Source organism: Aythya ferina (genome assembly GCF_964211825.1).
Source record: "Aythya ferina genome assembly, chromosome: 23".
NCBI lineage: Eukaryota > Metazoa > Chordata > Aves > Anseriformes > Anatidae > Aythya > Aythya ferina.
The window spans coordinates 3015624-3039188 of record NC_140321.1 but is presented as its reverse complement, the minus strand read 5'-3'; the positions used below and the strand labels follow the sequence as shown (position 1 = coordinate 3039188).

Genomic DNA, 23565 nt, shown 5'->3' with positions numbered 1-23565 from the left:
TGTGCCTGGCTAGTTGCCTTGTCAATGCCTCAAATGTGTACTTCTCAGACATCCAAAGGAATGACACTCCAAGCCCTGCAGACCCCAACTGCTCCTTTCATAGCCCCCAGGCAGCGTGCACGTTCTCCCTCTGTCCAAAAATATTTACCGCATGAAGCAGTGAATCCTCTTCACTGCCTGTGGTGTCCCAAAAGAGAAGGAGATTGTTCATGGAGAAGTTTGGGATCTGCATGGCAGCTCGCCTGAATAGGCACAGAGCTCTGCTGTGCTGGACAGAGCTGTGCTGTCCACATCCTTTGGCATGTGGTAGTGTGCATGTGGCAAGTCTGTAGGAGTGAAGCAATGTGTTGTTGTTTGATGAATAGAGTTCTCCATTTCAAAGAAGAATTACACAAAATCCCAGAAAATCTCCAAAGATAACAATGCCAGTGAATCTCAGCAGGAGCAGGATCTGCAGCATGTGCCTTGCCCTGACAAGTGGTCTGTCTTCTGTTCCTTGGTGAGCTCCACCACAACCACTCTCTTACTCCCCCTCATCAGAAGAGGGTGAGAAGAAATAAATTTAATATAAGGGAAAAGTAAGAGAGAGAAATAAGCAAGGGCTGCACAGAAGCACAGAGAGAAAAGAAAATTATTCTCTACTTCCCCACAAAAAGTGATTGGCCATCTCCTGGGAAGCAGGGCCTCAATACTCATAGCGATTGTTTGGGAGGACAGATGTCTTCATAATGAGAGCTCCCCGCTTTCCTTCCCCTTTTCCACCTTTTATTGCTGAGTGTGACATCACATGGTATGGAATATCCCTTTGGATGATATGGGTCAGCTGCCATGGTGATGTCCCTTCCATCCTTTTGCCCACCCTCCACTTCCTGGCTTTGGAGGTGTTGGAGAAAGAATCTTGATGTTGTGCCAGCACTGGTCCATAATTGCCCAAACATTGTTGCGACAGCAGTGGAGTTCTAGCTCTAAGTGCAGAGCACAGCACTCTAGGGACTACTGTGGGGAATGTTAATTCTGTCCCAGACAGTCCCAGTACAGCTCCATAACTCAGGGTACCCAGCATCAGAAAAAAAACTTTGCCTATGCTATTCCCTTTTTCTTTCTTGTGTTACCTCCAACTTATGGTGTTTTATTCGGTACTAGAAGGCCACTCCTGCTGGCATCCATCTATATTCACAATCCACCCTCAAGAAAAGCAACAAAAGTCCCAATTTCTTGTAGGAATTTTTTATGTTCCAGAATGTGCGCATTGCCTTGTGTTCTTTCGCTCATTCAAGAAGAGTGTGGCTTCATTTGGCTTTTGAATATATCACCTAGCAATGCAATATGAATAGACAGCTGAAAAACAAAGATTAGGAGTATTTACATGTGAAGTCACCGTGTACTATCCTAATTACAGGAGTAAAAATCACGCCTGTGTGCTGGGAGATCCCGGCCCAACAAGGGACCCTTCCTCTCTGAGGATCACAGAATCACAGAATGTAAGAGACCTTCAAGATCACCTAGTCCAACCATGTCCCTAAGCTCTACACCTAAACGTCTTTTAAAGACCTCCAGGGATGGTGACTCAACCACTTCCCTGGGCAGCCTATTCCAATGCCTAACAACCCTCTCAGTAAAGAAGTTCTTGCTAATATCCAACCTAAAACGCCCCTCGTGCAACTTTAGCCCATTCCCCCTTGACCTGTCACCAGACACGTGGGAGAATAGACCAACCCCCACCTCACTACAGCCTCCTTTGAGGTACCTATAGGGAGTGATAAGGTCACCCCTGAGCCTCCTCTTCTCCAGGCTGAACAAGCCCAGCTCCCTCAGCCGCTCCTCGTAGGACTTGTTCTCCAGACCCCTCACCAGCTTCGTTGCCCTTCTCTGCACTTGCTCAGGCACCTCCATGTTCTTCTTGTAGCGAGGGGCCCAAAACTGAACACAGTACTCGAGGTGCGGCCTCACCAGAGCCGAGTACAGGGGGGCGATCACTTCCATAGACCTGCTGGCCACACTGCTTGTGGAAGAATGGTTAACTGAAATAGGACACGAGGATGTTGGGCAGTTAAGAGGCAATGGGCTAGTAAAGTACCGTACTCAACTCACAAGAGTCTGGGCACGTACGCAGCTGGCTGAGAGCCAATCAGGCTCAAGGACACGATGCCCTTGAGCCATGGGGAAAGTCCCTAAGGCGGGAAGGTAGCTAAAAGAAGGAGAAACTACCTGAAAAGAGCGGGAAAATGTTAGCCAATCCTGAGCTTAGTTTTTGCAATATGTATGAGTTGATTATGTTCAAACTAGATAAAAGGCGACTGAGCTATCCATTAAAGTTGAAGTTCACTGTTCACTCATACTGAGCGTCTGTGTCTTCCTACCGTCGACAACAATTGGCGCCCGAACAGGGACCGGTCTGAACGGGAACAGGGAATCCGCTGGAGTTGAATCTGCGAGGGACGGAATAAGGGAGGAACCGGTCCTGCAACGCAGCCCAGGAGGTGGAAGGGACAAGAATCCCCGCACCCGCGTCGGAAAGGTGAAAGGGACAGGAGTCCCCGCACCCGCAGCTCGGAAGGTGGAAGGGAGTCCCCGCACCCGGGATGAGCCTATAAAGGGTCCCGCTGGAAAAGCGCCGCCGAGGTCTTTGCAAAGGCTGCAACTGTATATATAAAGGTATGAAAGACAAGCGGTGTATAATTTGCTCAGATGATTTTTAGAAAAGCGGAGCATTTTAGATAAAAGAATTATCAGGGATATTAGCATACGCAGTAGCGCAGGGTTGTTTTTACAAATCCTGATACAGTTTTGAACAAACAGAGTGGTGTAAATTGGGGACAAATTGTTTGATGATGTTATTAAAGATATTAAGTCTGCTAAAAACCTTAATGAATCCATGGAGAGCAGTGGCTAATGCATTAGGCATATATAAAGCTGAACAAAGAATTGCCGCTGCTGCAACAGAGCAGTTAGGACCACCAGGAAGGGTTAATAAGGTTAATCCACAGCAAATAAATATGGAAGGAACAGATTGCCCGTTGCCACCTTCCGTTAGAACTTTTACCATTACACAGGGGGTCTCGGGAAATTCGGAGGTGCCTGTAACAATGTCCTCTGTAGCAGAGGAGAAGCTTTCACTACCAGCAGCTCCAACCGCTCCAATAGAAAGTGAGGAAGGAGCAAGTGGAAGGACCAGTGCTAGCCTATTTCTATCGAATACAAATCCCTTCACAACGGGGGCGCAGGGGAGAGAAGGTCTATGGAGGCAAATAGCAAATGAGGCACTGCGTGAAGGGAATTATGAAACGGCAACACAGTTAACACAAGCTTTTCCGGTAGTATACTCGCCACCAGATGCACAGGGGAATGTGACGGTTAATATGACAAATTTAGACTGGAAACTATTAACTCAATTACGATCTACTGTAAATGATTCTGGTTTAAAGGGGGAACCTACTCGGCAAATGTTAGATTATATTTGGGGAACTAATATATTGCTCCCTGGGGACATACGTAGTATAATGAAGCTGATCCTAACACAACATCAACAGCTTCTTTTTAATGCGCATTGGCAAAGTGTTTGTCAAGAGGCAGTAGCTACGATAAGGGCACCTGGAGATCCGTTACATGGTGTCACGTTGGAGGAATTGATGGGGCTCGGACCATATTATAGATTAGAAGCACAAGCATTGATGGGTCCAGACAAAGCTAAAGAATCAATGAGATTGGCTCGGAGAGCCTTGGACCAAATTAGAGAGCCAGGGGGGATACCATCCTATATGGGCATCAAGCAAGGAAGGGAGGAACCATTTGGGTTGTTTATTGATCGAGTAGCAAACGCAATACAAGCGGCTGGAGTACCTGATTATCTAAAGGGCACTATTCTAAAGCAGTGTGCAATTCAAAACTGCAACCCTTCAACTCGTAGTATATTAGCTACGTTACCGGGAACTTGGACAATTGAGGAGGGTTTAGAAAGGATGGCTCAGGTACCCGTGGGTACGCAGGCTATGTTGGTAGAAGTAATAAAACAGCTAGGGGATAGTATGAAAGAACAGGCACAGGTATTAAGAGAGACTGCGCAGCAAACGCAGAATCAAGCACTCGCTGCCCTTGCTCCTTTGCAAACGCCCGGAGGCCGTCCTCCGCGACCGCGTTGTTTTCGCTGTGGGATCATGGGACATATGAGACGAGAGTGCAAAACGAAATCAGTGTGGTGTCAGAACTGCCAATCCAATATGCATAACACAGCGACCTGTCGACATGGTGCGTCGGGAAACGGCTGGAGCAGCGGGAAGGACCGCCCCGCGACGACACAAAAAGCGGCATTTACGACAGCAGCCGGAACGGCTCTGTCACCAATGTCTGCCGACCAGCCACCAGAGGGAGCCTCGGCTTGGATTTGGCAACAGCAGTAGATGTAATGCTATTGGACTCTAAACCCACCAGGGTAAAGACAGGAGTTATGGGACCAGTTACTATTAATGGTGATCCTGTGGGAGCTTTATTGATCGGAAGATCGTCTGCTACCCTGAATGGATTACAAATATTGGTTGGACTTATAGATAAAGATATTGTGGGGAAATACAGATTATGGTTTCTGCAATGTTTCCTCCAATGCATGTACCAAAGGATACAAAGATAGCTCAATTAATTCCGTTGCCACACTTGGCGGCATCTCTACCACCGATGGTCAATAAGGACCGAGGATTCGGAGCATTTGGCTCCACAGGAAAAGTAGCGTTATTAACGCTTGGCATGCAGCAGAGACCACGACAGAAAATCACAGTATGCTTAAAGGATGAGAAACTGCAAATTGAGGCATTGTTGGACACTGGCGCAGATGTGACAATAATCAGTGCGCAAACTTGGCCACCGCATTGGCCTACATTCGAATCCAGTACCACTGTAGCAGGAGTAGGAGGTATGACTATTGCTCGTCGATCACCAGTACTGCAATGGACAATAGGTGACAAAGTTGTAAAATGCAGTGTATCTGTCTTACCGTTGCCAGATGGAGTACAAGCACTGATAGGGAGAGACATTCTTGCTCAGATGGGAATGGTTCTTACATCAGACCACCATTTATAGGTATGGCCATTGCTTGGACTTTCCCAATCCCACTAAAATGGAAAACTGATGAACCTGTGTGGGTTGAGCAGTGGCCGCTAAAACGGGAAAGTCTAATACATGCTCACGGACTAGTACAGGAGCAGTGTCAACAAGGGCACCTAAGACTGTCAACAAGCCCTTGGAACACTCCAATTTTTGTGATTCCCAAGAAATCGGGGAAATATCGTTTACTTCACGACCTGCGAGCGGTTAATAATCAAATGTGTGCCATGGGAGCACTGCAACCTGGTCTACCTAATCCTGCTATGATACCAGAGGGTTGGCATTTATTGATTGTGGATCTGAAGGACTGTTTTTTCACAATAGCCCTCCATGAAAATGACAAACAGAGGTTTGCCTTTACTCTCCCGGCAATAAATCGTGAAGGTCCGGATCAAAGATTTGAATGGACTGTATTACCCCAGGGAATGCGTAATTCACCTATGTTATGTCAGCTTTATGTTGACGCAGCTCTGCAACCGATTCGACGAAAATGGCCAGAGACAATAATCTATCATTACATGGATGATATTTTGTTAGCCCAGAAGGAACCGTTTTCTCTACAACAGAAAAATGACTTAACACTGACCTTAAAACAAATGGGACTCGTACTTGCACCGGAAAAGGTTCAGGAGACAAGCCCCTGGAAGTTTTTGGGTTGGAAAATTACAGATTCCACCATTCAGCCTCAAAAACTTACAATCCAATCGGACATCAAAACTCTTAATGATGTTCAAAAACTGCTGGGAGATTTACAATGGATCAGGCCAGTAGTCGGGATTCCGAATGAACTATTAAATCCCCTTCGGCCGTTATTAAAAGGAACTGATCCTGCTTCAAAAGTGACACTATCGGAAAAACAACAAGAAATATTACAACAAATCGCATCATTGATCACAACGAGTGTCACGCACCGACGTATATCTGACAGGCCACTCGATCTTACCATTCTATGTGGCTCACAATACCTGATGGGTGCCATAACACAGCAAAAAATAAAAACGGGGGAGAAGGGAGGAGAAACTGTGGTATTAGAGTGGATAGCTCCTCCGTTACAACCTCGACGAACAATTCAAGAAAAAATTGCAACATTAGCAGAATTAGTAAAGAAGGGGAGGAATCGAATATTGCAGGTGGATGGGGTTCCTCCAAATATGATCTGGTTACCCATGAAGCCAGGCGATTTGGAATGGTATATACAAAATTCTGAAGAGTTACAAGCTGCACTACTGCAGGATGGCGCTACTATAGTAGCAAAAACGTTACAATCAACTGCTCTGACATGGATGGAAAACCAGGGATGGATAACTAAGCCAAAACGATCGTCTATCCCACTTAAGAATGCAGTGACAGTTTTCACTGACGCAGGAAAACGTTCTCGAACTGCTGCAGTGACTTGGAAGGATGAGCATGGTTGGAAACATCAAATTTTACAAGCCCAAGATAAAGACTCATTACAGACACTAGAACTTCTTGCAGTAGTATGGGCATTTATAAAATGGAAAGATATTCCGTTAAATGTGGTATCTGATTCCTTATATGTAGTAGGCATAGCAAATCGTATAGAAGACTCAGGCTTGAGAGACTTGAAAAATGAACGGCTGTCAGAATTAATAATCAGTCTACAGATCGCCATAGCTCAAAGAAGTGAACCGTACGCAGTAATACACATAAGGAGTCATCAGTGGGAAGAAGGCCTGGGAGAAGGCAACGCTCGAGCGGACCGACTAGTCGCCGCAACAGCTACTGAAGCACCACTGTCACCCTTTTGCAGAGCTCGGGAGGCTCATGCTATTTTTCACCAGAACGCTAAAGGACTTGCACGGGCTTACGAACTGTCTAGAGCTGATGCGCAGGCGATAGTAAAAGCTTGCCCAACGTGTAGTCATTACAATTCGGGAGTGGGAATTGGAATCGGAACAAACCCGAGAGGGATTAAAACCAACGAAGTGTGGCAAATGGACATCACTCATGTCACAGCATTTGGCAGATTGAGATATCTGCATGTAACGATAGACACTTATAGTCACATGATTTGGGCTACACCGCAGCCTGGGGAAAAAGTTCGGGATGTACGACGTCATCTTGCCAGTTGTTTTGCAGTAATGGGAGTACCACAAACTATAAAGACAGATAATGGTCCAGCCTATGTTAGTGGGCCACTTAAGCGATTTATGGAACTGTGGGACATTAAGCATATAACTGGTATTCCACATTCACCAACTGGTCAAGCTATAGTAGAAAGGGCTAATGGAACAGTTAAGCAGTACTTGGAAAAGTTTAAAGACATTACAGATGTTAGAGAGAGGGTGGATAAAACTTTATTTGTTCTCAATCATTTGTGTATATTTGGAGATGATGAGGAACCACCCGCGGCACGTCATTACATTAAGTCTGAAAATGATAATAAATGTATTATGAGAGTACTGTACCGAGATATGAAAACAGGACAATGGTTGGGGCCTGCTGACGTGATTTATATGGGGCGAGGTTATGTGTGTATCTCTTCCCCTACAGGGCCAACCTGGGTGCCTAGTCGATGTGTTAAACCAGCCATTGAAGAAAAGTCATCAAGTACGGATAACAGCAACCATGGCTGATCTAATGGCGCAAGGGATTCTGGTTGCGTTGGCTTAAATCTGTTTTTGGGAACATGGGTGGATGGGTTTTGTTAGTTAAAGAGGGACTTCGCTTTCTCCAGTCCCTGGGAGCAAGTTGACTTATAGTTGTAGTGATTGTGATTGCTGCACGTGTGGTCTTTGGCTGCCTAGCTGAGAGACGAGAGCAACTCACAGAGAGGGTGTTCGTAGCGCAAAATAAAAACGGGGGAATTGTGGAAGAATGGTTAACTGAAATAGGACACGAGGATGTTGGGCAGTTAAGAGGCAATGGGCTAGTAAAGTACCGTACTCAACTCACAAGAGTCTGGGCACGTACGCAGCTGGCTGAGAGCCAATCAGGCTCAAGGACACGATGCCCTTGAGCCATGGGGAAAGTCCCTAAGGCGGGAAGGTAGCTAAAAGAAGGAGAAACTACCTGAAAAGAGCGGGAAAATGTTAGCCAATCCTGAGCTTAGTTTTTGCAATATGTATGAGTTGATTATGTTCAAACTAGATAAAAGGCGACTGAGCTATCCATTAAAGTTGAAGTTCACTGTTCACTCATACTGAGCGTCTGTGTCTTCCTACCGTCGACAACAACTGCTTCTGATACAAGCCAGGATGCCGTTGGCCTTCGTGGCCCCCTGAGCACACTGCTGGCTCATATTCAGCCGACCATCAACCAATACTCCCAGGTCCTTCTCTGCCTGGCAGCTTTCCAAGCACTCATCTCCCAGCCTGTAGCTCTGCTTGGGGTTATTGCGGCCCAGGTGCAGGACCCGGCACTTGGCCTTGTTGAACTTCATGCAGTTGACCTCAGCCCATTGGTGCAGCCTATCCAGATCCTCCTGCAGAGCCTTCCTACCCTCAAGCAGATCGACACACGCACCTAACTTGGTGTCATCTGCAAACTTATTGAGGGTGCACTCAATGCCCTCGTCCAGATCATCGATGAAGATATTAAAGAGGACCGGCCCCAGCACCGAGCCCTGGGGAACGCCACTAGTGACTGGCCTCCAGCTGGACTTGACTCCATTTACCACGACTCTTTGGGCCCGGCTATCCAGCCAGTTTCTAACCCAACAAAGCATGCGCCAGTCCAAGCCATGAGCAGCCAGTTTCTTGAGGAGAATGCTGTGGGAAACGGTGTCAAAAGCCTTGCTGAAGTCAAGGTAGACCATATCCACAGCCTTTCCCTCATCCACCCAGAGCGTCACTGTGTCATAGAAGCAGATCAGGTTCGTCAAGCAGGACCTGCCTTTCATAAACTCATGCTGACTGGGCCTGATCGCCTTCCAGCCCACTCCTTCTCAATTTTTCACATTGCAGCTAACAGCCAGCTAACTCTCCTTCCTTCCTTTTCTCTTTCCTTACTGTACATGCATCTTTCCATTTATTAAATTCATTCCTTGAGGGATTTGGATTGTGGTGTATTGAGCTTAGCCATTGCTGCTTTGCATCTTGCCTTCCATTTCCAAGAAAACCCCTTCACAATGTGGCCCATTTATCAAGGGAACCATTCATTATTCTAACACAAGGCTCCTGCTGACTACACCCAGCTCTGTCTCCCAACACTACAGAGCACTGGCAGGTTCTCTATGGATCCTTGGCAGAATGAGGACTGGACACTGCTTGTGGTTGTAACTAGGGATTTATTATTACATAATAAATTACTAGAAATACTAAAAATTACTACAAAATCCTAAAGCTTACTACAAATAAATTGCTAGTTTGATTACTAGCTTGATAACACCAATGCCCTTTCTCGCCACAGTGGTGGGTGTCTCAGCATGCTGCGGCCAGTGAGAGGGAGAGACAAGGAGGCAGGGGTGCACATTAACAGCCCCTTCCACATGATGGATATTTGCCTTGCTGTTGGTTATGCTAACCACACTGCCAGGCATCAGGAGCAGGGGCTGCCACTCACACCTGGCTCACCACAAGCCCCAGGTGTCCTTGCTGGGCAGGCTCAGCTCAGAGCTCCATGCAAACTGTGATGAGAGGGAACTGCACCTCACAGCACCTGCACCTTCCTGTATAAAGCTGCAAGCTGAAGGCACCAGTGTGGGCTCAGTGCACACAGGTAGACAGCACTGTCCTGGAGCTTGGCATCTTGCACGTGGAGAAGCACCTGGGAGTTCTCCATGGAGAGCACAGAGGAGATCCTCCCGGAATGCACATGAGGCTTGAGCTTGCTCACCTGCAGCAAGAACTGAGGGGACTGGGTCAGGTGCTGCTGGTACCAGAAGATATAGGGAGCAGAGAAGCTGGTGGAGAAATTGCAGTGCAGAGTAGCGTTGTGTCCCACCTGGATGGCAGTTTCTTGTGCAAACTGCACCACAGAGTCCTTCTGTGCATGACCTGCAAAGCCAGAACAGCATCTCAGCACTGTTTGAAGATGTATCTGTTCTCCCCCTCTCTTTCCTGTGTCTATCAGCTCACCAACTTGATCACTGTCCCCCCTCTCCATCTCCCTTTTCATGGGCTATAAAATGCTGAGCTAAGTACACATGCACTCTTCTTTCTGCAGGTGTTATTCAATTCCCATACCCAAGTCTGTCAGCTTACCTACTTTTTAGCAGTATCTTACCAGGATTTGAGTCCTTACGTACCTATGAACAATGCAAGTATGAACGCTAGGCATCTGCAAAGGAAAAGTGCAGATGCTTATTTATCCCTGTACACTCGTTGCTCATGACATCTCCCAGACTGTCTCCCGTACTGGTCTGCAGCCCCTGCTCTCCCTACAGATAACACTTCTAGTTCTTCCAGGAGGAAGGAGTCCTATTTCTCCCCTCCAGAAATGATGGGATGCCACCTTGACCCTAGCTTGCCCTGCCTCAAAGTCACATCTCACCTAAGTCTGACAGTGCCAACAAGGCTGCCAGGAAAAGCAGGACCATGTCACGCTCTCGCCTTCACAGGGTGCCCACGTAGTGCCTGGAAAGAGGGAGCTCAAGCTTGCAAGTTCACTTCCCCCTCTGCCAGCTCAAAGCAGCCTCTAAACCTCAGCACAGAGGGTGGAGCAAAGCTCTCCCCCTGCTGCTCCTTGGGGCTCACCCCTGCCCCAGCAAGGCTCTCAAGAGAGGGATGGACTAGTGGCTAAAGCAGTCAGAAAGGAATCCAGCCAGTCTTTGCTGTGCTCCAGGACCCCTTGGCCAGCCAGAAGTGTTCCAGCACTGGGAGCGTCACACTTGTGCAGTTAGCTCACAGCTGAAAGCCTGTGAAGCCTAGGACATTTCACTTGGTCAGCATAAAGGCAAAAGGACACCAACATGGCTGCTGTGTGCTTCCCTCTTTTTGCCCCTTCTGGCAGGTGGGCAGCCCCAGCAAGGGGCAAGTGTCCCCAGTGGCTTCCCCCTCCCATCCAGAACCCGGCCAGACACAGAGGCCTGCACCCACCTCTGCTGTCAATGAAGATGGGATTGCTTCCCCCACCCCCTTTCCACCCAATCCCCCGGGAGAGCCACACATTATCTGGCAGGGAAGGACGCCCTGCCACAGCCCTCTGTTCAGCAGTCAGCACCTCTGCACACACAGGAGTGAATACTGCATCAAGGGCAGACCTACAACAGTGCTGGCTAGTGCAGCAAACCCCTCAATGACTCAGTTCTTTGGCAAGATCCAAGGTTCCAACACGTGTCATTAGAGTGAGTGTCCAGCACAGATATTTGTTGTATTGCCAGGACGTCATCTCAGCGCCAGAGGTCCTGGATTTGGGCTTAGGAAGAAACCTGTACAACAAGCTCTTGGAAACAAGACCACTGCAGAAAACGGAGGAAACCCAATGTGGCTGTTCTGAGGCTCCCTCGGGCCCGTGCTGTTTAACTCCAGGCCCTGCAAGGGGACTTCCAAGCACCGGCAGCGACCCCACGCGGCCCGACTGTGGCTGTGCCCCCGCCTCGCCCACGCCCCACCTGCCCGGCCCCACGCACTGCGGGGCACCCCCTGATGCCTCCAGCTCCACAGGCCGTTGGCTACCTTTGCTTCAAGGGCGCGCTGCTGGCTCATCATGTGTGGCTGGGTGCCTCCTGCACCCAAAAGCCTTTCCTGAGGGTTTGCTTCCTTGGCAGCCAGCCCCCATCCTGAATTACTCTGGGGGTGCTTCCTACCCAAGAGGAAAATCCTTTTCTTTGCTCCTTTGCACCAAAATGAGGTTCTGGTCAGCCCCTTTCTCCAGCCAGCCTGTGTTCTCCACAGCACATTTGTGACCTATGCTGTCATGACCTGTGTTCCCTTGTTGGGGACCATGCACAAACGAGGGTGCCCTCCTTCCGACTGCTTGTGGCCCTAATGAAAGCATTCAGCAGGACTGGGTGTCTGGCACTGCCAGCTGCTACTCAAGCAGAAGGTGCCCTCCATGCCAAAGCTGCAGGCTTAGGCCTGCGGGAAGGGCTCCGACGAAGTATGAACACTGTGCCAGACGGTCAGCCATGCTGAAGCACTCCAAATGCTGAGAATTCATTTGGCACAAGGGGGAGTAAGGGGGGGACACACAAATTTCTCTTGCTATTGTGTGATCCCTTTGCTGTGATATTCTACACATGGAGGAGTGACAGCTGCTCCTTTACCCTCAGGCGAACCAGCCAGTCCAGGCAGAACCAGCCATGGGAATCTGTCCCCTCTGTGATGCATTTCTGAGACAATGCTGGCAGGCCTTTATAGACAACTGTGAGGAGATAGGCCTGGCTTCAGCACTGACTCCCAGGAGGACCTGGCAGTGTCCAGGGTTGGAAATCTCTGACTGACAGGCACTATCAGGAGCCTTACAGCAGTCTGCTTCTCCTGTACATCCCAAGGTCAACGATGGACAGCCACTCTGAGGCACTCCAAACGTTGCTATCCTGAATTAAACCAAGGATCCAAACTGTCCGGATACGGTCCTTGTTTGGGCCTGAAGTTGGCAGGAACAGGGGGTGATTGTTGCAGCGGGAGGAAAAGGAGGGCTCAGGAGAAAGGAGCTGTATTTTCCAGTGCCTCTTCCCTGCACACATCTCTGAGAGGCTGGTGCCATCTGCGTTCAGCTGCTCTCAGGCTCCTTCTGACCCTGGGAACCCGCTCCCCTGCAGGACTCATGCACAGAGCAGGGGAGAGTGCTGCCAAGTGCTTATACCCTCGTGATAAAGGGGAAACAAGGACACACGCACGTGCTCATCTATACCTGCATGGAGTCCTGCACAAATCTCTGCACCCACGTGCCTTCACACAAAGCCAGCTGCACAGTGGTTGTCACAAGACAAGAGCAGATGTGTGAACAAAAGCAACCGGGCACTCAGGTGAGTGCAAAAGGTGAGCTTAAAAGGAGAGGTGCTATATTCTGGACCTCGTTCTCATAGTACCTGGGGTTGGTGGGACTGTGAAGCTCAAGGGCAGCCTTGGCTGCAGTCACTGTGAAATGGTGGAAGTTAGGTTCCTGAGCACAGTGAGGAGGAAGCACAAGAAACTTGCTGCCCTGGACTTCTGGAGAGCAGACTTTGGTCTGCTCAGGCATCTGCTTGGTTGAGTACCATGATACAAAGCCCTGAAGGGGAGGTGGGCCCAAGAAGGCTGGTTAATATTCAAGGAATATTCAAGCAATATTCAAGGATTACCTCCTCCAAGCTCAGGAGTGATGCATCCCACCAAAGAGGGAGTCAGGCAAAATGCCAGGAGACCTGAATGGATGAACATGGAGCAACTGGCTGAACTCAAACATGACAGAGAAGGCCATAGAGGGTAGGAGCAAGGACAGGTAGACTGGAAAGAATATAGATACATAGTCTGATGAGGCAAGATAGGAATCAAGTTAGGAGAGCTAAATCGAAGCCAGAGTTGAATTTGGCCAAGGAAAGAAGCTTTGTTTCCATGCTTGTCTGCCTTGACAGAAGCATGTCCAGAATGTGGAGGGAGGTGATTCACGGCCTCTGCTCCGCTTCAGTGAGACCCGACCTGGAGTGCTGTGTTCAGCTTTGGGGCCCCCAGCATGAGAAAGATATAGAGCTGTTCAAGTGGGTTCAGAGCAGAGCCATGAAGATGATCAGAGGGGACCCATCCAGCACTTCCAGTGAGTCTTCTGCCCTCACTGATGCATTCCTGCCCTAGAAATCCTTGGACATTTCATGCCAGCACTCTAAAGAAACCATCACTGCAGAATGGCCATGGCCTAGATGTGGAAATGAAAAGGCAGCAGTGCAGGAAACCAGTGCACAGCCCATATCATTTGTTGGGATGGTTTGCATTCAAGATGAGCTTGTCAGAAAATTGTTACCTCTGCCAAGGGTGCCTCTGGGCCTGAGGCAATGAAGTACCAGTATAAAAGGCAGCCCAGCTCTCTGCTCTCTCATCCAATTCTGTTGCCTCATCCTCCTTGGTAACCAGGTGAGTCTGAAGCCCTCTCTCCTCCTCTTCTCAAGTAGAAGGGGTCTTGCATCAACAGACATCTCATCTGGTGGTGGTTCAGAGCTATGCTGGGCCTTGGAGTTCCTTGACATGGTAGAATGGTGGAGAGAGACGTTCTGTGTAGAGAGAGACTGTGACATGGTGTAGAGGCAGCCTTTTGGGTTATGTGCAATGTGATTGTCTCTTTGGATCTGGCTGCTCTTTGAAGGGCCCTGTCAGTACAAAGCGATGAGGACCATGAGCCTCCTGGCACAACCTTCACATCCACCATCACCAGTTGTCTTGGCTCCTTTGTTTTGGGTAATCAGACTACTCCCCACCTACCCATGTGCTATGCTTCCTTTCTGCCATCTCTCAAAGGTTCAACTCCAGCCCAAGACATGTCTTGCTATAACCAGTGCCTGCCATGCCGGCCCTGTGGCCCGACCCCGCTGGCCAGCAGCTGCAACGAGCCCTGCGTCAGGCAGTGCCAGAACTCCACCGTCGTCATTGAGCCCTCTCCTGTAGTGGTGACCCTGCCCGGCCCCATCCTCAGCTCCTTCCCACAGAACACCGTTGTGGGATCCTCTACCTCTGCTGCTGTTGGCAGCATCCTCAGCTGTGACGGTGTCCCCATCACCTCCGGGTGCTGTGATCTCTCAGGCATTTCCAGCCGCTACTGTGGCAGAAGATGCCTGCCCTGCTAAAGGCACTGCCCATGGCCCTGGGGTTCCAGCACGACCATGGTGCTGGACAACAGAAGGAGGAGTCTTCATGCAATTGCTTTCAGAATGACGGACCTTCCTCACCTCCTCTGGCAAACATGGGCAGGAGCCTGACCAGGGGCTACCCTGAGATTTCTGAAAACTCGGCCCATGTCTCTCAGTAGGCCCTGGAGATCCCTGCACTGAAGGGCCTCTGCTCAGAGTGACCTCCTTTTCCTCTCTACACTCATTAAAGTTTCCGGCAACCCAGCCTTGGCTGTAGATGTTTCTTCCCTCTGCGTATGCCCTCCTGAGCCGCCCAGCGAGAATTGTCTTGCCTTTGGTGGGTATAAGATGGGTGTTTAAGGAGCCTTTTCCCCACTCCCAGAACAATGGGAGGTTGCGACATGCTGCAGAGGGTCCTCTCTTGGACAATGCCCGTTGGAGCTGAAGAAGACATTCCTCACTTTCACAGAGCAAGGGGCAATCTACCCTTGCCTTGCAGCATCTCTGCCCACAGCTCCCCCCTGTCCTGCAAACAGAGAGCACAACCTGTGCTGTCCTCACAGAAGAAGTTACGAGTCTGTGTGAGGCTGTGGAGGCTTGACACCCTGTAGGCTCTTAAGAACGGGCTTCTTCTTTCTCAGGACAGTGCTGTGCTGGGGAAGCAGGTGGGGACAGAAGATTGATGGCAGATGTGGGGAATGGGTGGAATAAGTGCAGGGATACCCGACTGCTTCTACTCCACCCTCATCTTCCCTCGTTTGCCCTACCTCAGGGCTATGGCCAGCACAAATGGGCACGTGCGGCAGGAACATGTGTCCCATGAGGCCCAACCGCCCCCAGCACAGCACTTGGCAGGGCCCAGGTGATGGCACACATACAGGGCTGATCACCTTCCACAAGTCAGCATTGGTGTTCGCCGTAATGGACCATACACAGCATTCTCCAGTCCCTGAGGACTCTGCACTCCCATGGGCTGAGTCAGTGCAAAGACAGCAGGCAGTTTGCATGCCCACACGCTGCTCTAAGGTGCCCACTTGCCCCCAAGCCTGCAGCAGCTTTCCTCAGGCCCAGGACCTGCACTCGCAGGGACTTCCTCATGCTCATTTCCACTTTTCCTGACTTTTGGGGCCTGAGGTTGGCATAAATAGAGGGTGATTGCTGCAGCGTGAGGAGGGCTCAGGAGAAAGGGGCTGTGTTTCAGTGCCTCTTCCCTGCACACACCTCTGCCAGGCTGCTGCCATCTCCGTTCAGCTGCACCCAGGCTCCAGACCCTTTCAGCAGAACCGAAGTGCCTTGGAGGGGCCGGGCTGGCGGAGGAACCCTCGCGGCTGCGGGCCGAGGTGGTCCTGGCGGGCGGAGCGGCAGCGCCCCCTGGGGGCTGTGCCCCTGCCTCGCCCCCGCCACACACGCCCGGCCCCGCCCGCCACGGTTCCTGCACGGCCGCAGCCCCGGCTCCTCTCCCCGTGGCTCTCAGGGCGCAGTAATACACCGCCGCGTCCCGAAGACGGGGCTCGGTGAGCCACAGGGCGCTGGACCGGCGGTCTGCTGCCACCTCGAGCCTCCCCGGCAGGTCCGTCAGTGCTCTGGAGTCTTTACGAATGCTCATGAGGAATGCGGGTCCTTGGCCCGGGAGACGGCGGTACCAGTGGATGACTTCATCAATCTGGATGTTGGGGTGTGAGCAGGTGATGTTGATGCCGATGCCCTCCCTGGTCTCTGCCAATGGATCTTGCTGCACCTGGGCTCTGCCCACAGCCACTGCCGAGAAAGAAAGCAGGAGAAAACTCAGAAAATGTCTTTCCTACACCGAAAATGTCACACAGTGGGAAAGGGAAGAAGAAAACGGCTGACAGCTGATGGGAGCATTCCCTCAATAGAAAGCACACAAAGGCATTTCACTGGGAATGGTTATTAGGGGACCAAGTCGGAGCAGGACTGTTTGGGAGAAGAGTCCGAGCCAGGAGGAGAAGGGAAGCAGGCAGGAATGAGTGGGGACGTGCCGAAAGGAGAGGAGGAAGGCAGGGAGCAAGGCAAGGCGGGAGGCAACGGCCGGCTGAGCTCGCTGGAGGCAGGCGGGATGGCTGCAGAGGGAGGCCAGAGGGGAGCGAGGTCCGTAAGAAGCCGGCGGGCCAGAAGCGAGGGCAGCCCCGTCCCGTCCCCGGCGCCGGCGCCGGCAGCCCCCCGCACCCAGGAGCACCGCGGCCAGCGCCGCCAGCCCTGCGGCCCGGCCCTGCCGCATCCCGCCGCTCCGCCGCCCGCGCCGCGCTGCCCCCGCCAGCCCCGGCTCTGCTCCGCCCGCGGCGCCTCCTCCCCGCCGCCGCCGCCCGGCGCCGCCAGCTCCGCCCCGGGGCCGCTCGGGGGCTGGCCCGGGCTGCGAGTGCTGGGCGCCTGTGGGCGGGCAGGGCTTCGGCTGCTGCCCGCGGGGCTCTGCCCGTCCTGCAGCCCAGCCCGGGATAGGAGAGGGAGTGGGAGCGGGAGTGGGAGAGGGAGCGGGAGCGAAAGGGAGAGGGAGCGGAGACAGCAGCTGCCCGTCTGCTACGGCATCTCCTTTGGGAGTGGGAAGGGGAGAGGAGGGCAGTGAACGGGGTAGGAGATGAGTAGGAAGAGAGGAGAGAAGGGGGAGAGGAGAAAGCGGCTGCCTGCCTGAAGCATCCCCAGTGGAGGGCAACGGGTCAGGCCGGGCTGGGCCTGGGAGCTTGGTGCTGTGGTGCGCTGGTATCACAGCTGTGGCCGGCACTGCTGCAGGTGTGGAAAGCCAGCAGCAGGAACGGGTCCGGGGACACAGTGCCCCGACAGCACCCCAAACCGTACGGGGCCCTGCTGTCTGGCACTGCCCATTGAGCTGTCATTGTCGGTCGAGCGTCTCTGCCCAGATTGAGGGGCACAGTTGCCACTTTCCCATTTACAGGCTTCACGGCAATAGTAGCTGAGCACGTACCTGGGAGACACACAGGCAGGGACAAGCATGCCCATTTGGGGAAGATACACCCAGGCCAGTACCCCCAGTAGCTGCTTTTGGAGCCCCCAAATGGACTTGCCACATTTTCCTGGAGGCTGAGACCCCCTTTCCCTGCTCGGGGGACCCCTGGCTCCAGCAGCTGACAGCACAGGGCAGGGATGTCCTCGCGCTGAGTCTGACTCCAGCAGCGAGCATCAAATCCACTTCTGCTACTCCATGAGGAATTGCTACGTTCTCCTTGCAGCACATGTGTGCATGGGACAGAGCGAGATTATGGAGACATAAGGAAATATTCCAGAAGAGGACAGGACAGACAGCGGTGCTCATGTGCAGGGCCCAGCCACGCAAGTACAGGCTGCAGCCCCTTTTACACCCTGTTCTGTCTGCCCTAGTGTGCTCCTCCCGGCTCCCATTTCCCTGCACGTCCCCTCATGGGGTTGTATAGGTCTGTCCTGCACCCATCCCAGCGTGTGTCCTAGCTCACAGCTGTAGGAGGTGCAAGGCCCAAGCTGATCTCCTTGTGGCTTCTTGATAGGCCACCAACTGGTGTTGTGACTGCCCACATTTGATCTCTTCTCTTCCTCCCTCATCATCTATCAGTCAGGTTTGTATCCGTGTGTGTTGTTTCCAGCTTCCTGCAGTTCTTTCTCTCGGCCCCCCTCCCAAGTGCTGAAGGGCTGCTTCTAGGGTAGGAAACAAGGAGGGAGGAGCTGAAAGGTAAGAAAGAAAATGAGGGCTGCTGTGGAAGCAGTGATGGCAGCTTCCCCAAGACCTCCATTGCAGAAGAGAGTAGAGAAAACGGCATGGCCCTGAAAGCAGAGACAGAGAACACAGCAGAGGAAACAAAGAAACAACCTCCCTCTGTTTCTCAGGTTTCGCATGGCTTCCTTCACCTTCTCGGTCTTTACGCCGTAGGTTGGTGCATGGAGCAGAGGGAATCACAGCCCTGGAGAAGATAGACACCACTTTGTTGTGGGAGAAGTTGGCAATGGGGTGGGTATAGAGGAGGGAACGTAGCCCCCGGCATGATACAAGTGCAGGGAAGTGAGAGTGAGCAGACTGTATCTTGTGTCTTCTCACATGTCTACATTCAGAAGGAGACCAGGAGCACCCTGCAGGAGCTCAAGGAGCACAGGAAAACTGGTGGTGCTGTTGTATTCAAGGAGCACAGCAGTCCACAAGCTCTCTGCAGAAGGCAGCTGCATGACTGACAGCGAGTCCCAGAAGGAGATGCATTTGTGTAGGGCCAGAGCAGGGCAAACGAAGGGTGAGCGCCGCTTGTGCCAAGGAGGGGAGCAGGAGCTCAGCCCACAGGCCTCCCACTAGACTGGAGTTCTGCAGTGGGTGGCAGATGCATGCAGCTTGGTCATAGGCCATGAGTGTGAAGAGGACATCCCAGTTTAGGCCCGCTAGTGGAGGAAGAGGAGCCAGACCACACAGCTGGAAAAGTAAATTGTCCATAAAGAGGCATCCTGACCAAGACATGGCACATGTCAGTGAATGAGAGGTTTCCAAAGACAAACTACACAGAAGGATGCATGGTCTGTTTGGGCACCACACATGAGTGTATTCCCAGCCTGGATCAAGAGGTAGATATCTGAGTCCAGAATAAAGAGCAGCAGCTCTCAGCTCTCAGACAAACCCAGCAGCAACAGAAGAAACCTCTCTCTAGACCTTCCCCTCACTCCTGTGGGAAGGAGATAGAGTTGCTGCTCAGGATTCCTTGCCTTCCACCACTCGATATCTTCTGGAGGTAAAACACAGCAGGGCCTCAGCAAGCCAGGATGTTCCTTGACAGACAGTAGAAAGTAAAATCAGAACCCTGGAGTTCAGGAGAGCAGTATTTGTTTTCTTCACTGTGTGCACAACTATCTCTGTGTGTGCCCAAATATACTTCAGTATGCATCCAGGAGTGTCTGTGAGTGCACCCATGAATTCATGCATCTTTTGACATGAGCAGCAGTTTGCATGAGTGCTGTTCCCTCCACCCGCTTTTGATACCATGAATGATATCGGTACGTGATCAAGGGTCACCCTGGAAATTAACAGAAACACTGATCTGTCAACAGCATCCCTCCAAGGCTGATATGTGGTGACTGTGCATGATCCTCCTCCAGAGCATCAGAGGCTGCACCTCCAGCACGCACATAGTCCAACCCTGTTTTCAGAGTGGGTGTCATCAGATCAGGTTGCTCAGGATCAAGTCCAGGCAAAGTCTGAACTCTTCTGAGGATGGAGCTCCATTAGCATCTCTTTGGCAATCTGCTCCAGGACTTGATCGCCTTCAGGGTAAATATTTCTTCCATGTATATTTCATCCATATAATCAAACCTACCCATTTCTGAAATTGCACTCATTAGCCCCGGACTAAGTATGCTTCATCTCCAGAGTTCAGCTCTGTTTCCTTTGAATCCCCCTGTGAGGTGGGAGTAGACAATACACGTCTGTTTGGCTTTCTGTGTGGCACCCACAGGGTCTGTCCTTCCTCCCACAGCACAGCAACACCAGGACCCATGTTCCTCTCGTTCGATGCCACTTCTGCCCAAGGTTTCAGGCCCTGCATAACTCAGCACCAGGCCCATGAGTCACAGATGTATGTGTGGCATTGGTTTCCCCATGGGGGACCTCTGTCCCACCCCATACACCACTGACACTGCACCGGCAGTAGATCCACGCAGGGCTGGGCCTGCACAAAGATGGCAGGATTTCTGAGCCTTTCTCCTTGTACATAAAGCTAACGCCATCCTTTTGAACTCTCTAGCCATGGGGAGTGCAGCTGTGTCCTGGCCTGGAGAGGCAGGGAGGGGTGACTGCCACCATGCTCTTACACTCTGAATCCTGTGGTACAGAATTATAGAAAGGATCCAAACTGTTGTGGGCCTATCCTTGTTGGGGACTGAAATTGGCAATGAACTTCTTAGGCTCAGGAGAAAGAGGGCTTCAGATACAGAAGGCTGCATTTCAGCATATGTGCAGTGGGCACTTCTGGGCTGTTTTTGTTCTGTGATTGTTCAGCTGTTCTCAGGTTCCTTCTTGCTCTCTTCTTGCCAACTAAACATCCACCACACAGCTCTCTCACACCCCCTGCTGAAAGCAAGATGTGCGCAGAGAATGTGATTTAAGCTAAAGGGCTTACAAGTGTAGATAGGGATAATATAATTAAATGAAAAAGGAAGAAAAATTATAAAACTAAAGAGCGAAGGGTGTTTGGAAACAAACTGAGAGAAAATTATACTCCACTTCCCATCAGCAAGTGATGTTCGTCGAAGTGTTTGGAAGCACTGACTTAGTATGCCCACCCCTGTTTCTCCTTCCCCTTTCACATCTTCACTGCTGAGTGTGACATCATGCAGTACGGAATATCCCTTTGGTTGGTTTAGGTCAGCTGCCCTGGTGATGTCCCCTCCCAACCTCGTGCCCACCTGCATACCTGCTGGCTTTGGGGGGCTTGGAGAGAGTCTTGATGCTGTGTCAGCACTGCTCCACTATAGCCCCAACGTTGGTGTGATGGCAATGCTGTTCTAGCTCCAAGAGCAGAGCACAGCACTCTAGGGGCTGCTGTGGGGAATGCTGAGTCTGTCCCACATAGCCCCAGTACAGGCAAGTGCCCACAAGGGAGGAACATGTGTATGAACATGACACATTGTACAGCAAAGATTCTGGACAGCATTTGGTCCAAGTACATAGTTTGACGTGATAGAGAGGGGAGGTGGACTGAGAGCCTTCCAGAAGGCACTGGAGCCAGGGCTCTTGACAAGACAATGTCAGCTTTCTTGGGCCTTGAACTTAAGGCCTGAAAATCCCATTTGTTAGCCTGAGTAGCAGTGCTAAGGAAAGTGCCGGAGTGCTGCTACTGATCACTGGTGGGTGTCATGAATTAAATAAGCTTGCATCATGTAAGGAGATGGTGTATGATTTTATTCATTTTTTAAAGCAAAAAATGAAAGGCATCAAGTTATGGGAGTGAAGAAGGATTTCCCTATGGACGGGATCCGCACTGTGTGTCTTGGGAAAATCCACCCGGCTCTGTCCGATGCTGGTAGAAGGCAGGATCACCTGCACGTGAAAGGTTTCCTTTCTGTGTACATTCATCTTGTTATTCCTTCTAACTAAAACAGCCACTGACCTGTTGGGCCTTTCTTTTGTGATCCAGAAAGGGCCCTGCACAACCTCTCCCCCTTTACAGACATCGCTGGGTCAGAGCAGGAGGAGGCAAAACAGGCCAGCAGGTATTCCCTGAGGGCAGTGTCAGCAGGGGTAGGGTCACAGTCAGGAGCTGGGTCACCTGTAGCCAAAAGGGCCCCAGAGAGTCCCTAGGGAGTAACCCAGACTGACAACATTTGCTTTTACCGGACTCTTCCAGCACGTGAGCTGAGTCTTCTGCCCACAGTGAGGTGTGTTGCCTGGAAATAGTTGGGCCTCCCTACCTGCCACTCAGAAGTTGCCTTCTTTGGGGAAAGGGCATAAAGCAGGAAATGAAAAGCAGCATCACAGGAAGGCAACACACATCCCGTATCATTAGGTGGGATGTTTTTCATGCATGAGTAGCTTGTCAGAAAATAGTCCCTGCTTCAAGGGATGCCTCTGGACATGGGGCAGCTAAGGCCCACTATAAAAGCCAGCCCAGCTCCGTGCTCAATCATCCACTTCTCTGGCCTTCTTCTTGTTGGGAACCAGGTGAGTGTGAAGCCCCTTCTTGTCAACGTCATTCTTCCACAGGAGGACTCAGTTCCTTGGACCTTTCAGCTGCTATCAGCTGTGTGCCCTGCCATATCTTGGGACTGCTGGTTGTGGGAGAGTCAAGTTATAGAAGGGTTGTCATGCAGGAAGATTGGGTCTTTGATATGATGGCTCTTATGCTGAAGCCTAGGGTGTATCCTGGCTGTGGTGGCTCTTTTTGGGCCCTGTCATGATGCAGCCAAGAATGCCTCGCACATCCCTGCACAGCCTCCAGCTCACAGTACTGCCTGTGCCTTGGATCTGTTAGGGTAGGGTGACTGGCTGCTTCTCACGCATGCCCATGTCAAACTTCCTATCTGCCCTCTCTCCCAGGTGCACCTCCTGCCCCCAGACATGTCCTGCTACGACCAGTGCCGGCCATGCCAGCCGTGCGGCCCGACCCCGCTGGCCAGCAGCTGCAACGAGCCCTGCGTCAGGCAGTGCCAGAACTCCACCATTGTCATCCAGCCCTCTCCTGTGGTGGTGACCCTGCCCGGCCCCATCCTCAGCTCCTTCCCGCAGAACACAGCTGTGGGATCCTCCACCTCCGCTGCCGTTGGCAGCATCCTCAGCTGTGATGGAGTCCCCATCAACTCTGGGTGCTGTGACCTCTCCTGCATTACCAGCCGCTACTGTGGCAGCAGGTGCCGCCCCTGCTAAAGATGCCAGACACTGCCCCAGACCAGGACCCCAGGAACTCAGAACATGCTGCTGGACTAAAATGGATGGAAGAAGAGACCTCATGTTGTTGTTCTAAGAGGACCTGACCATCTCTGTCTTGTCCTGTAAAGACAGATAGGAAGGGGCCAGTCTTGAGTCTATGACAACATGACCAATGTCTTCCTACCCTGTTTTCTACATGCTCTTTTTCTTTCTTTGCTTTTTTGCCCTCTGCTTTGTGTGAGGCCCCCAGAAACAAGCCTGGAGAGACCTGCTAGCCCTCCTCCCCATGTGGGCCAGGTAGATTGATGCCCTGTTGCAAGTCTGCCATTGGTAAAACTGAACAGATTTTTGTCTGCTCCTGCTGTGCTACGATCTCGGGGCCTCCTCTTGGAGTCACCTCCTTTCCCTCCTGAGCCTTGATAAACATTTGCAGCAACCCTGAGTGTGTCCCTGTGTGGTCTTTTCA

At 51.4% G+C, this 23565-nt stretch overlaps 1 protein-coding gene, 1 long non-coding RNA gene and 2 pseudogenes across 8 annotated transcripts; 3 read left to right on the top strand and 1 right to left on the bottom strand.

Moving 5' to 3' along the window:
* Positions 1-921: 921 nt before the first annotated feature.
* On the bottom strand, positions 922-17003 carry LOC311423017 (uncharacterized protein). 5 transcript variants are annotated; one of them, XM_084496607.1, is made up of 4 exons: positions 16946-17003; positions 15980-16516; positions 9892-10052; positions 922-1338 (listed from the first exon to the last, which is right to left on the bottom strand). In XM_084496607.1, the coding sequence occupies exons 1-4, from the start codon at positions 16995-16997 to the stop codon at positions 1273-1275; spliced, it is 816 nt and encodes a 271-aa protein (XP_084352733.1). In that variant the 5' UTR covers positions 16998-17003; the 3' UTR covers positions 922-1272. The 5 variants fall into 5 exon arrangements, 4 of the variants coding, with proteins under 4 accessions (XP_084352733.1, XP_084352734.1, XP_084352732.1 ...); XM_084496608.1 differs by having other exon boundaries at positions 922-1185; XM_084496606.1 differs by lacking the exon at positions 922-1338 and having other exon boundaries at positions 9324-9903; positions 10000-10052.
* Positions 2013-8255, top strand: LOC311423064. The gene is made up of 2 exons (XR_014685565.1): positions 2013-2655; positions 7609-8255. It is a non-coding gene; the product is annotated as an uncharacterized lncRNA (long non-coding RNA).
* On the top strand, positions 14222-15405 carry LOC311423047 (feather keratin Cos2-3 pseudogene; annotated as a pseudogene). The gene has a single exon. The product of its transcript is annotated as a feather keratin Cos2-3 pseudogene (transcript).
* Positions 17004-22790: 5787 nt separating the features above from the next.
* LOC311423054 (feather keratin Cos2-3 pseudogene) lies at positions 22791-23509 on the top strand (annotated as a pseudogene). The gene has a single exon. The product of its transcript is annotated as a feather keratin Cos2-3 pseudogene (transcript).
* Positions 23510-23565: the final 56 nt, after the last annotated feature.

Coding starts and splice junctions, on each gene's coding strand:
- LOC311423017 (XM_084496605.1), bottom strand. CDS start 16,997: ATGCGGCAGGGCCGGGCCGCAGGGCTGGCGGCGCTGGCCGCGGTGCTC. Junction 16,517..16,945: donor GCTGGCCGCGGTGCTCCTGG/GTGCGGGGGGCT, acceptor CTTTCTCGGCAG/TGGCTGTGGGCAGAGCCCAG. Junction 10,053..15,979: donor ATGGCAGCAGCCTGGCAGAG/GTGTGTGCAGGG, acceptor CTGGCTTTGCAG/GTCATGCACAGAAGGACTCT.